Below are 14,553 nucleotides of genomic sequence, written 5' to 3'. Positions count from 1 at the left end.
ATCTGTTAAAAGGTCGTCGTCGTCGTCGTCAACTTCCATTTTCCCGCCGTTGTTCTCTTTTTGGCTAACGACGTAGTCGTGGTCAGTTAGCTTCAGCTCTTGAGCTCTGCCTTTACGTTTCTGTTTCCTATTTTGGTTTTGTTCTGACATAATGTGGTGTAAAAATGTTACCGACAACAATAATGTAGTTCCAACGTAGTTAAAAGCCAAGTTGGGAGGCAAAAAGACTGTTATTATTCAAGCCGCTCTGTGGTTGCGACTGAGCGCTGCTCCGCCATTCCCCGGATCTCGCACTTCGGAGTCCAGACACTTCAGTTTGGGACACCTTTCGTCGCGCCACTGTGACGCATTCGCACTTCAAATGCGCACTCCGGAGTCCTGAATCTGAAGGTTTTCACCCCTCCTAAGTGTGCAGAGCGGGCCGTCGCCATCTTGGCAGCGCGTCACCGCGCGACTCTCCCGGATAATCGAAAATGGGCAAAAAGGCGGGAGCTGGTTGCTGAAGCAACGCCCACCTAGCGCGACGGCATTGTCAGCAGCGGCAATCCAGCTGTCACTCAAGTGGCCACGCCCTTAATTATGCAGAACTTCAAGGCTTAATAAAATTTAAACGGATGAGTTATAAAAAAATTCACCCCCCTCACAGTTGTCATGAAGGGCAAAATTAACAATATAGACCAAAATCATTTTTTGAACCAGGCTGTAAACGTTTTTTTCCTGCTGTAAAGTTGGGCATTTTAACATGGGGAGTCTATGGAACTGACTCCCTTTTGCAGCCAGCCTCAAGCGGTCAGTCGATGAATTACAGTTTTAGTCACTTCCTTATTGGCTTCACGAGAGAGAGCGCGAGGTTGCCGCTCGGGTCAAACTCACTCGGAGAGGAGAGAGAGACGCAGATTGTATCTGTGTATATTCAGATACTGTGGAAAATGAGTAATGGAACCGTGTCAGATATTTCAGTATCGGTATCAAAATATGGATATTTATGATAACACTACCATGTAGTTTATTTCTCCCAACTAAATAAGACTGAGCTCCCTCACTGTCTGATCAGCTCTTCATCCGCTGCAGCGGCGCTGCTCCCGGTTCAGATATCAGCGCTTTTATTGGTCCCTTTACGATCGGATATCCTTATTGGCTGCTGAAGTGCCTTCAAAAGTTTGAATATCAAGTTCAAATTGTGGGCGTACTCAGTAACGAACTGTGATTTAAAAGTAACGAAGTAGATTATTTTGCTTAATTTGTACTTTAAGTACAAGTAAAAGTACAGCTTTAAAAATATACTCAAAAAAGTACAAGTACCCAAAAAAACTACTTAATTACAGTAACGTGAGTAGTTGTAATTCGTTACCTCCCCCACTGATTTTAAATGAATTTATTAAAATATTTTTAATGTCAAACTCAGTCAAAACAACTGCAGTATCTTCCTCTAGGTGGCAGTAATACTGGAGACTCTTTGGAAGGCTTTATAAGCTATTCTTGAACGTCAATAGCGTAACTTCTCCGTCGCTTTTGACAATGAAAACTATTGGAAAATGTTCACAGAGTGCTGTATCCAAGCATGTTAACAGAAAGTTGAGTGGAAGGAAAAAGTGTGGAAGAAAAAGATGCACAACCAACCGAGAGAACCGCAGCCTTATGAGGATTGTCAAGCAAAATCGATCCAAGAATTTGAGTGAACTTCACAAGGAATGGAGTGAGGCTGGGGTCATGGCATCAAGAGCCACCACACACAGACGTGTCAAGGAATTTGGCTACAGTTGTCGTATTCCTCTTGTTAAGCCACTCCTGAACCACAGACAACATCAGAGACGTCTTACCTGGGCTAAGGAGAAGAAGAACTGGACTGTTTCCCAGTGGTTCAAAGTCCTCTTTTCAGATGAGAGCAAGTTTTGTATTTCATTTGGAAACCAAGGTCCTAGAGTCTGGAGGAGGGCTCGAGAAGCTCATATCCCAAGTTGCTTGAAGTCCAGTGTTAAGTTTCCACAGTCTGTGATGATTTGGGGTTCAATGTCATCTGCTGGTGTTGGTCCATTGTGTTTTTTTGAAAACCAAAGTCACTGCACCCGTTTTCCAAAAGAAATTTTGGAGCACTTCATGCTTCCTTCTGCTGACCAGCTTTTTGAAGATGCTGATTTCATTTTCCAGCAGGATTTGGCACCTGCCCACACTGCCAAAAGCACCAAAAGTTGGTTAAAATGACCATGCTGTTGGTGTGCTTGACTGGCCAGCAAACTCACCAGACCTGAACCCCATAGAGAATCTATGGGGTATTGTCAAGAGGAAAATGAGAAACAAGAGACCAAAAAAAAGCAGATGAGCTGAACGCCACTGTCAAAGAAACCTGGGCTTCCATACCACCTCAGCAGTGCCACAAACTGATCACCTCCATGCCACGCTGAATTGAGGCAGTAATTAAAGCAAAAGGAGCCCCTACCAAGTACTGAGTACATGTACAGTAAATGAACATACTTTCCAGAAAGCCAACAATTCACTAAAAAGTTTTTTTTTTTTTTTTTGGTCTTATGAAGTATTCTAATTTGTTGAGCTAGTTGTCACAAGTTGGTCAGGCTCACCACCCAGCCAATCACAACACACCGTCTCACCTGAGTACTAATCAGCAGCACCTGATCACGATTACCTCATCAGCTCACCATCACATATAAGCACACACCTCAGTCACTTCATTGTCTGATCTCGTAGCTACTACATGGAACCCTTCAGTATCTAGCTACTTGTATTGACTCTCATACCAGCCTTGCTACCTACCTCTTTGTCAACCCGATTTTCCTAGACTCCTGTGTTTCTCCAGTGTGCCTCCAGTGAATCCTCTTCCAAGATCTCCTCTCCAGTGTTACCCCGAGGTGTGTGCAACGGATCCTCCATTCTGGTCACCCCACCTGCTTTACGGAGTAAGCCCTTATCCAAACAAGTCATCCAAACCCTGCTTAACAGTTCCTCCGGACTCTCTCACCTGCTTCTCACCATTTACACATACAAACCTGCTTTTATAATAAACCTGTTGAAATATAACCTTCTGTCCCTGAGTCCGTTTGTTACACTAGTGAATTGATGGGTTTTTGTTAAAGGTGAGCCAAAATCATCACAATTAAAAAAAACAAAGACTCAAGCTACTTCAGTCTGTGTGCATTGAATTTATTCAATACACGAGTTTCACAATTTGAGTTGAATTACTGAAATAAATAAACCTTTCCAAGACATTCTAATTTATTGAGAAGCACCTGTATGTGTTCTATTATAGTTCTGTGGCTAAAACCACCATCAAAATGTTTGTCTAATCTTTAACAAGACACACCCATTGAAGTTGTGTAATAAAACTATGTTATAAATTAATTTATTTTTAGATTTTCAAATTCAAGTCAAAACAACTGCAAAACAACACTCTTTGCCAGTGTTGTCTTATTTGTTGAATTTCAATAGCATGTTTTCTGTTATAGTTCAGTGACAAAAACAAATATAAAAATGTTCTTATGAAAACAATAATAAAGACACACACCATGAGGTTGATACAGAAGAGTGTATTTATTTTAAATGAATTTATTTAGTGGTTTTAATTTCAGTAGTGTGTACCTTTTTGGTGTCATACTTCTGTGAATATAACGAATCAAAAAAAAAAAAAAAAAAATCAGCCTGCTGCATAACCACTGGATTATGGAATGATAATGCTTTTTAATGTTGTTTTTCTTTTATTAATATATTTATAAATGGTAATAATTTAATAATAACCACTATACATATCTTGTTTACAATATTTCTTATTTAAATTCAAGTGAGCATTATAAGTGTTTGTCTGTATATCTTTCAAAGACCTTGGTGCACAAATTGTTTTGTTAATTATAAAAAACATTCCGGTGGGAAAATATTAATCATTTTATTATTTTCATGTACTTTGTAGACGGTCCCTAGCTGGCCTTATCGCTAGCACGCCGCTGCTTGAGCCTTTATGTGTTGCAACAAATCAAGGATGATTAAAACAAATAAACTGCGATGTGTGTTCAGTTCTACGTTCTATTGCTTTTCAGATTAGCCATTTTTTTATACAATTATACTCATCCATTAAGAATTTATTGAATTTTTTCGCGGCTGAATATCTGTCTAACATCCAACATCAAACGTTGAACCAAATTTATATCGGTGCGGACCGGTCCCTATGAAGGTGCTGTGTGCATCTGAGTCTCACTCGCTTCTTGCTTCGTTATCCCATGATGAACTGCATCATATCGCCGGGATGATAATCCTCCTCCGGTGTAAAGTGATCGCTAAATTACACACCACCGCGTTTCTCGAAGCAGATGCATTAGTGAAGTCCCGTACCTTCACCCGGAAGATACCGTCCTATTTCTTGTTAGGCAACCTGTGGACTCGATGTCCTGACAGGCTGGAGTGCAACCTCCACAAACACAATGATTTACTATGACGATGATAAATTGAAATAAAAATAACTACCGAAAACACACTGACTCACGCCCGCTCAAAGCAGAGCTCAGCACACGACTCCCTCTCGTGACGCAATATGACGCGATGTTAGAAAAAAAGCGGCTTTTGAGAAGTGTCAAGGAAACCGTTACTTTTTCTTCTAAATTTGTCCGTAGTGTTAAGCACAACCATAGAGAATGAATGCGCGGGTGACCGGGTTCGATTCCCGGCTAACTCAAGTGACAATTTGATTTTAAAACTCTCCGGTGAATCCTTAATAGCTAAACAAATTTATTATTCAAACATCCAAGTCTTTCAGTGTTCTATTAATAAACGCTTATACAAATATATTTTAACATTATCTATTCAGCATTCCGAATCTCTGTGCTTGAGAGACTCAGTGCTCTGAAGCCCCGCCTCTCTCCAAACTCGAGACTAGTGTTCAGAAACAGCTGATCGTGCGAGGCAGAGCATCACAGTCGCAATGTCATCCGAGGAGCTCGCACGGAAGCAGCAGCGCAGGCTGGACGCGGAGCAGCGTGACCCCAAACCCGGCTCACCGGCGCAGACAGGAGCGGACGAAGAGCAGCCGTCGCCGGTGAGACCCAGCACTGCCGTGAACGGCGACGCCAGCTATGAACTGACGGAGAAACTCAGCCGCAGGCTGGACATCCATGAGGGCACGGCGAAACCCAAGCAGATGAAGGTTTTCAACCCCTACACCGAGTTTAAAGAGTTCTCGCGCAAACAGATCAAAGACATGGAGAAAATGTTCAAGAGGTCAGTTCATTAATCTACACCATTTAAAACCCACCGCTGTCGTTATCAAATATATTTATCTAAATTAAGATTTATCCAAGTTATTGAAGCATCTAACTGGTATTTGGTGATTATTTTAGGTCATAACTTCTAAGAGTGAAGCTTGTGTGCGTCAGAGAGTTCTGGGATCATTGTGTTCTTAGATCAGAATGAATGATGCTTCTTTTAAATGAAATCCCTCATTCATTATTTTTGATCTTTTGTCTTTTATTTTCTTGATAGTTATTTTATCTTTTATTAAATTTAATTTATTGTTCTTTATTAAAAGTGTATTGAGTTTAAAATAAAATTGTAAGTAAAACAGTGTGAATGGAGTAATAGGATAGTATAAAAATATAAAACCACGCAGTGCATAAAATCAAAAATGAATATGAACGTAACATTGAGTTAAAAAATAATTATAGTGACAGGTGCATTTAAATTGCAAAAGCATTGAAAAATAAATAAAATTATGCACATGGAGAATTATTTACCAAACAGGTAGTGAGTGTAAAATAACAAGAAATGAACAGTATTCTGAAGCTCATGTTAAATTAACATGAATACTCTCTCTGAGTATCCTTGTACAGTGCCAAAATAATGTTTTGCTCTGGGGTCTCTCTCTGAACAGCCATTGTCCTGCTTTCCCTCATTGTTTCAGTACAAGGGTCCGCTCACAAACTCGACGTCGCCATGGAACCCACTCCATGAGCAACAATGCCATCTTTGTCTGTTTGTGCATGTGTTTACACGGGACTTGGAGGAGTCTATGATGAGAGAGAGTCTCTTTGGTTACATGCAGAGTTGTGAAAAAATAAAATCCCTTCAGTCATTTTTATCATATCAGTGGATATTTTTATTCATTTAATCCCATCAAATTCAGAACCGGGTCTTTAGTAGTACATCAAAACCCTCTAGATAATAACAAGTGGCAAACAATCCAGTGTTTGATGCCGTTTCACCTCAGAGACTTTGATTCTGGATGTCATCCTCTGCTGCCAGGTCATGATTTTTCCAGAGCTATGCACATATAAGCATGTTAACAGATTTGTTTTTAGTGGATCCCAGTGTTAATTATGCCTTACAGAGACTTTACGATGAGTAGATGTTTTCTTCTACTGTACAAAAAATAGTTCTAACGTTTTGCAATTTGCTTCATTAACAGTAACGCTCAGTCAAGTCTATTAGATTATACTGTGTTATAGGAAAATAACAAAAACTGTATAGGATATGAAAGTGTGGATGTCCCATCAGACTAGGTTACGTCAGAACCGAAAGGTGTGTCTATTTAAGTCATAGAAGTACATACTCTGGCCCACTTCAGATCAGTTCAACCCAGTTTCATCAGAGATGAAAAAAGATCTCATATATAAGAGGAAAATGGGTCAAAAGCAGAGTTAATACATTCATAAACACAACTTACACCTATACACTTCTGAATTAGCACACTACCCTGAAGAGATAGATAGATAGATAGATAGATAGATAGATAGATAGATAGATAGATAGATAGATAGATAGATAGATAGATAGATAGATAGATAGATAGATAGAAATTCATGTAAGTTTGGGGTCAGTACATTTTTTAAAATGTTTTAATTTTTATTTTTTTTAAAGAAATTGATGTTATTATTTAGTAAGGACATTTAGAATGTTAGAAAAGATTTCTATTTGCTTTTTATTTATTTTTTTACATTTCTATTCATCAAAAAATCCTGAAAAAAAACATATCACAGTTTTTGCAAAATTATGAAGCTGCACGACAATTTGCAACATTGATAATAATAATAAAAAATGTTTCTTGAGCATCAAATCAGAATATTAGAATGATTTCTGAAGGATCTGAAGACCGGAGTAATGATGCTGAAAATTCAGCTTTGCATCAGAGGAATAAATCTGATTTTTAAATATATTCAAACAGAAAACAGTTGTTTTAAATTGAAATAATATTTCACAGTAATTTTTAATCAAATATCTAATTATTTCTTTGTATAAGTGTGCATATTTCTTTATTTTCTCCATTCAAGCCTCTTAAGCATAGGGAGGGCTGTTGACCTGGAATGTGTCCGGCATGCAGAGGGCAGGACCAGTATGCCAACCTCATCCTCCTCTTTCTGTTTGTTATTCTCTCTTTCTCTCTCTCTTTCACTTTCTCTCACATACCAGGTCAGTCTTGTTAACCCTGACCTGTTTCATGCTGCTTCAAGTAGTTCATAATAGCCGTTCTCAGCATATCTGCGATTCTAAGCAGATCTGGGATCTGTTACTGGACTGCAGTGCTCTGAATGCCAGGCTCTATAGCTGAATCTCTGCCCTGAGCCTTGGCATCTATAAATACCACAGCAGGAAACCAGAGAGGACAAAGAGAGCATCCACACACAAACACATGCGATGCACCCGCAATTACGTCAGGGCAGATTGTGTTTTCATGCATCCACGCACATTTCAGGGCTGTGTGTGTAGGAGTGCGTTGCCAGTTGCTGAAAGCAGTTGCTGTTCTGGTCAGCAGATCCCCAGTTGTCTTTAAATCAGGGCAGGCAAGTGTGAGCATGTCTTAGTAGGGGCTGTTAAAACAGCATCGAACAAAGAAAGAGAGTGAGGATGTTGTGTGAAATGGTTAATAAACTGGCATTTATGCAGCACTTTAACAGAGAAGGTTGAGCCATTTATGACCTTTCAGAAACAATGAGCTAAGGAGATGAGAACTGACGGCCATTCAGAGCAAAGATATGAAACACCCACATAAACATTCACATTGTCTCAGATGTTTCTCTTTGAAATACCTTAGGAGAAATAAAAACACGCACATTTGCTGAAATGTTAGATTTGATTTAATACATTTAATGTGGATTGCAGGTTAGATAATTAGTAACATTTAATGCATTTAAGAAATTGTTTGTCCAAAAATGAAATTTCCTGAGAATGTACTCACCCTCAGGCCATCCAAGATGTAGATGAGTTTGTTTTTTCATCACATTTGGATAAATGTAGCATTACATCATTGTTCAGCAATGGATGCTCTGCAGTGAATGGGTGCCGTCAGAACGAGAGTCCAAACAGCTGATAAAACATCACAATAATCCACAAGTAATCCACACCACTCCAGTCCATCAGTTAATGTCTGAAATGAAGTGAAAAGCTGCGTGTTTGTAAGAAACTAATCCATCATTAGGGTGTTTTACTTTCAACCATAACTGCAGGCCAAAATATGAGTTTATAATTCATAAAAGTCCAATTTCCTGTTGTCTCTCACATTAAAATCCACCAGTATATTTGTTTAAAACTAGACTGTTTTCACTTGCAGATAGTGCTTGATCCGTGTATATTTTGCTCCTGATTCACACAAGATGACATTTTCACTGGTGAAAGCAATATTATCGATAGGGGACTCATATTTTAGCCAGAAAAAAATGGTTTTAAGTTTATTACAAACAGAAGTTCACAAGACATTAATTGATGGACTGGAGTGGTGTGGATTACTTGTGGATTGTTGTGGTGTTTTTATCAGCTGTTTGGACTTTCATTCTGACGGCACCCATTCACTGCAGAGCATCCATTGGTGAACAAGCCAGATAATGCTAAATTTCATAATGAGATCACTTGTAACAACCATGTGAGATTATTGTCACTTTTTTTTAGAAGTAAAATCTGGCTTTCTCTATTTTGCTGTATAGGTGAATATAAATGCGCTCTCATTCACGCTTTTCTTTCCTATGTGGAGAGGGAGAGAAGTAGAGATGAGGTGACGTTCACCTGTACTTTTCTGCCACAATGAGCAAGTTCTTTCTAAAAGCATCACTCGAACCAAAATAGAAACACGTGCCCACTCCTTCAATCTCAGCCTCTTCACTTTCACACGATGTTCAAGGCAAACACTTCTCTCTTTTTCCTGCTGGTTGGTGTGGCAACAGCTGGGTGAGACTCTATAAATACTCTCCTCTGTTAGAATCTCTTTTTCCTGCTGTTTCTGCCTTCACTCTCCACCCTCTGCTGAGACTGGATAAATCTCCATGTCAACACTCACTTCTGGGTTTCGCTAGATTAGGAGGATGTAATACATATGCTAGAATGCAATTTGCATTGATAAAATTGTCTGAAACAGCATATAGTGTTTAAAAGTTTGGGGTCGGTGAGATTTTGTAATGTGCAAAAGTCTCTTCTGCTCACCAAGGCTGCATTTATTTGATCAAAAATACAGTGAAAACAGTAAATATTGTGAAAAAGTATTACAATTTAAAAGAACATTTTTCTAATGTTATATTTTGTAAATTGTAATTTATTCTTGTGATGCAAAGCTACATTTTCAGTATCATTACTCTAGTCTTCAGTGTCACACTATCAAATTTAAATATTAAATTTTAATTGAATTTAAATATTTTAATTTAAATCATTTTACTAATAATGCTCATTTTTAATTATTGATTGTTATGAAATTGTCATCGAAATGAAAAAGGGTACAACGAGAGTATGTTACTTTTAGGTGAACTATTCCTTTAAAGCATTGTTTTTTACATGTGTTTGTGTGTAGATTTGACTCTGGTAAAGACGGCTTCATTGATCTGATGGAACTGAAGCTGATGATGGAGAAACTTGGAGCTCCACAGACTCATCTGGGCTTGAAGAACATGATCAAGGAGGTGGATGAAGATTATGACGGCAAACTCAGTTACAGAGAGGTGTGTGTGTATATGCGAGTGTCTTTTTCACGATACAGTTACAGCTTTGTTAAGTCTATCATCATCTCTGATGACTGATTTAATAGTGATTCAATCTTTTGAGAGATTACACTCCACAGAAACACTTTAGACTCAGATGATCCGATCAGAGCACAATAACATCTCTGATTACAGCTCTGATTTTTAAATGTCAGTCACATTTCGTCACACTAGATGATTTTCACCTGGCAAATGTACAATTCTACAGATTTACATGAAAATAATAATGATAATAATAATAATATATTATTATTATTTATTAAGTATTAAAGTTCTAAAGTGTATATGGGTCAAAGATTAAATGGGTTTTCAAGCCTCAAAACAATTAAAGCTTTGTTTTATTTGATTTATTTATTTTAATTCGACTTTTTTTCTGAGCAAAAAATAAAGATTATTATACATTTTTACCATGATTTACAAAAGACACCCAGTTAAATATCATTCAACGTAACAGTAGTTCATATACCAAAACAAAGCCAAGGCAAGGCAAGTTTATTTATATAGCACATTTCGTACACAAAGTGCTTTACATAAAAGAAAGTAAAAATAATCATGAAGAACAAAAATTGAGAAGACAACTAAAAAGTATCAAAGTTCAGCCCACCCAAAAATACTATTTTTTTTTTAATTTGTCATCAAGAAGTATGTTATCATTTAAAATATGATACATTTTTGAATGATCACGTTTTCTTTCATATATTTTAGTAAGTACAGGTCAGAATAAGTATGTTGTTAAATTTTTACGTAAATATGTTACACTGAAATACAATGGAACGTTGAAATTTTGCCCATATTTTGACAAATTACATGAGTTTTTACTTTTTAATAAGTTAAAAATAAGTTTTTACTACAAAAACACCTTATTAGTTTTTTAACACACACACACACACACACACACACACACACACACACACACACACACACACACACACACACACACACACACACAAACAGGTGACAGTGCAGCTGTGTGTTCAGTACAGTCAGTCTGTTGTGTGTCAGATGCTGCTCTCATTCTTCAGATTGGACAGACATTCTACATGGATAAGATCACACACCACACACACACACACACACACACACACACACAGATTGTGCAGAGAAAGGGGGGAAACCCGATATAAGGTCACTCTTTTGACCTCTCCATTCCCCTCAATGAAATCAGCTCTGTTTGGACATGATCAAAAAACAATTACATAAAATTGCACTTAAATTTTAACAACCAAAATTACGTTTTAAAGAATCTACTCTTTAGTATATACTGTGTAGCAGTTAAAAGGAAAGGTCTTCTGTATCTTTCGGGTTGGGAAATAAAAACAAAGCTGAATTGATGGTTTATGTATGCTGACATGGCAACCGATATCAGAACCCTTTGTGTTTATTTTTAGAATTGCATAGAAATGTTGATAACCTTTTAAATTTCCATTTAATTTTAAAGCCATTGAAATTTCCCTATAATCGTAATCTGTCCATCTCTGTGTCAGTTCCTGCTGATCTTCCGGAGGGCCGCAGCAGGTGAGCTGCAGGAAGAGAGCGGTCTGATGGCTCTCGCTCGACTTTCAGAGATCGACGTCTCGACTGAAGGTGTTCTTGGAGCCAGAGATTTCTTTGAGGCAAAGGTTTGTGGGTTTTTATGTTTGTGTGTTTTGATGCATGGGTTTGCACTGCTCAGATGTTCTTAGGTTCCCTCTTGTGGTCATAGAGTGCAAGTACATGAAAGGCTGACATCTATATAGTGAAGTGACATACATACTCAGAATTCGTGCTCTGCATTTAACCCATCCAAGTGCACACACACAGCAGTAAACACACACACACCGTGAACACACACCCGGAGCAGTGGGCAGCCATTTATGTATAATAATAATTATATTATATTATGTTATATTATTATTTAATTTTATTCAGCATTCTCATGATCCTCATTTGGGAAATGCTGCTATAGTATTATAGACTTTGTATGGCAGGTGTTATTTTATACACAATTATAATATTTTATTAATATATAATATTAATAGTTCTGTATTTTATATTTCAGTTTTTATTTGAATTATAGTTTACGTTTTAGTAATGACGTTATGTGCTTTTGTAATTTTCATTATTTTGTAAACTTTTTTTAATTATTTAAATTAATTTTAACAATTTTTTTTTTTTTCAGTTGTGGTTGGAGAAATTTTAGTGCTGATTTATTTTAATTAATTGCCAAGGCAACATTTCAAAGTTTTTTTAAGTTTACATTTTTCATGTAATATTTTATTTTATTTTATTTTATTTTATTTTATTTTATTTTATTTTAGCTTTATTCTAACTTTATTTCAGTTAATGAAAACAGTTTTTAGTACTTTCAGTTTAGTAAACACACCTTAGAAATTAATTTATGAATTGTTTTAGATGGACAACACCAATAGTAATGCATTTGTTTTAATTTTTTATGTTGTAGGCATATGACATGTATTTTGTGTGTGCTTGGTAGGTTCAGGCTCTGTCTATGCGCAGTAAGTTTGAAGCAGAGATACGAGAAGAACAAGAAGAGAAGAAGAGGATGGAACTGGAAAGACAACAACGGCGTGCTGCATTTAAAGAGCTGCAGTCCACATTCTGCTCCTAAAACTACAGTTCAGCAGATCTACGCCTTTTAGAGAGCACAGTTTACTTGCACACAAGCACATACACACATGCACACACTGCTTCTCATACCTCACACCTATGTGTAATCAAAACCACAGCCGAACACTGAACAAGTAGCATTAGCATTATAAAATATTCATGAGGAATTTGTTTTGTGGGTGACGAGATGACGCGAGTGAAATTTCAGGAGACTTCAAATGTAGGACTTGAACTCTAATAGACTAGATTGTGTTTCTATTTTAATCTAAGCAACTATATATTTTTAGAAACAAAAAAGTTTATAGTAAAGTTATTCAGTGTTAATCATAATTTTAAATACATGCAAAGATGGTGTCGTGGACTAAATATTGATTATGACCAACTGAGAAAAAAGAAACCATGGAAATAAAGGGTCAAGAAATATGTTTTTTTTTTTTTATATATAGATTTTAATCATGCATTTTGTTCCGTTTTCTTTTTTTGTTAACTGTTTTCTACATATTTGTCAGCTAATTATTGCTGTTATTTTTTGTTTAATTGTATTTGATCAGATGTTCATAAAAATCTACCTGTAACTCTAGTGTTTTGCCAATTACTTAAAGCCCATTAAATTACTGTATTTTTAAAAAAAAAAATATTTTTGCATGTTTTTTAAAATTACTTTAAAATAACATTTCAGTGAACCTACATTATATTTATATTTACATTATGCCTACATTATATTGCAATATATTTATCAGGATATTATTATATTGTATTATATAATTTTATTCATTTGCATGTCTAACCCTATTATAGGCCCTATATATATATAATTCCATATGTGCAAATTGTAATAATTGTTGTATCAGTGGCATTTCTTTTCTCTAAAGAGCCATTAGATGGCAGCACAGGAATTGGTCAACAACACATGCAAAAGAAGTGGTTAGACATGAGACATAAGTTGTGTTAACTATGTAATATTTACTGCTAATAAAACATAAAATGTTCTATAAGGATTAAAAACCCCATCACAACATTTTCACAGATATTTTAATCCAGTCTTGTGTTCCACATATCAAAATAAAGACATTTCTTTTACAGATCAGTTTCCACTCAGTGTGGCTTGAATTCATTTGATTAGTGGCCTGTTTGCAGGAAACTGAATTAATACAATGCTTTTCCAGCCTTCCAGAGTTTAACAATCATGCTTTATACATATAATAATAAAGTGAAAGCAGTCAGTCTTTCCTGATTGACAGTACACGTGCATAATCACCTACAGAGTAAAAATCATACAGTGTTGTACCACTGATAGGATTGTGCTATTTTTTTTATTTATTTTATTGCATAGATTGCATTGCACTGATAATACTGAGATTTTCTTTCCCAAAAACAATCTAGTAAATAATCTATTTATTTATCTATATACTTTATTATTTACATCACTGTTAATGTTCAGTTCAATGTTCAATGTCTTCATCCAAAAGTCCATTTCATGACTTTGGTGGAAAAAATAAAAGTTTTTCATTAGGCACTTAATAGGGGTGTTAATGAACACTTTAAAGGTATAGTTCAACCAAATATAAAAAAGGTCATTTTATTTCCATTGAGTATTTAATAATAATAAGTGCTGCAGGGATGAGATATTTTTGTAGGCGAAACCCAGAAACAAGCATTCTGACTTCTGGTTTCTGAAGCCAGTGGGTTTTTTGTTAGGGTTTTTCGTTGAATGCCTAAATTTAAGTCTATGGTTAAGCTCAAGATATTTTACTCTACGTCATAAAAATCCACTAGTAATACTCCTTTGTTTTTTTAAATCTTTCACTTCAAAAAGGAGGTCGCTAACTAGTGTCTAAATGAGGCTACAGAGGCTGATCACGACATTAAATGTCAGTGTGCCGAACAGATAAACTTATCTTCTCACTTCTAGTCTGCTTTTACAGCCTCTGTGTTTATAATCACACTATTGCAAGCTATTTTAACGCAGACTTTGAGGGAAAATGTTACAAATAAA

The 14,553-nt window shown here is 36.4% G+C and overlaps 1 protein-coding gene across 1 annotated transcript; it reads left to right on the top strand.

Moving 5' to 3' along the window:
- Window positions 1-4,871: 4,871 nt before the first annotated feature.
- LOC109062277 (EF-hand domain-containing protein D1-like) lies at window positions 4,872-13,644 on the top strand. The gene is made up of 4 exons (XM_042740164.1): window positions 4,872-5,217; window positions 9,764-9,911; window positions 11,435-11,569; window positions 12,424-13,644. Exons 1-4 carry the CDS (start codon window positions 4,922-4,924, stop codon window positions 12,556-12,558), a joined length of 714 nt encoding a protein of 237 aa, XP_042596098.1. The 5' UTR covers window positions 4,872-4,921; the 3' UTR covers window positions 12,559-13,644.
- The last annotated feature ends 909 nt before the right edge of the window (window positions 13,645-14,553 follow it).

The sequence above is a fragment of the Cyprinus carpio genome, chromosome B15, assembly GCF_018340385.1.
Source record: "Cyprinus carpio isolate SPL01 chromosome B15, ASM1834038v1, whole genome shotgun sequence".
NCBI lineage: Eukaryota > Metazoa > Chordata > Actinopteri > Cypriniformes > Cyprinidae > Cyprinus > Cyprinus carpio.
Note: the sequence above shows the minus strand (reverse complement) of the source record. Positions and strands in the feature narration are given on the sequence as shown.

Coding starts and splice junctions, on each gene's coding strand:
- LOC109062277 (XM_042740164.1), top strand. CDS start 4,922: ATGTCATCCGAGGAGCTCGCACGGAAGCAGCAGCGCAGGCTGGACGCG. Junction 9,912..11,434: donor GCAAACTCAGTTACAGAGAG/GTGTGTGTGTAT, acceptor TCTCTGTGTCAG/TTCCTGCTGATCTTCCGGAG. Junction 11,570..12,423: donor GAGATTTCTTTGAGGCAAAG/GTTTGTGGGTTT, acceptor TGTGCTTGGTAG/GTTCAGGCTCTGTCTATGCG.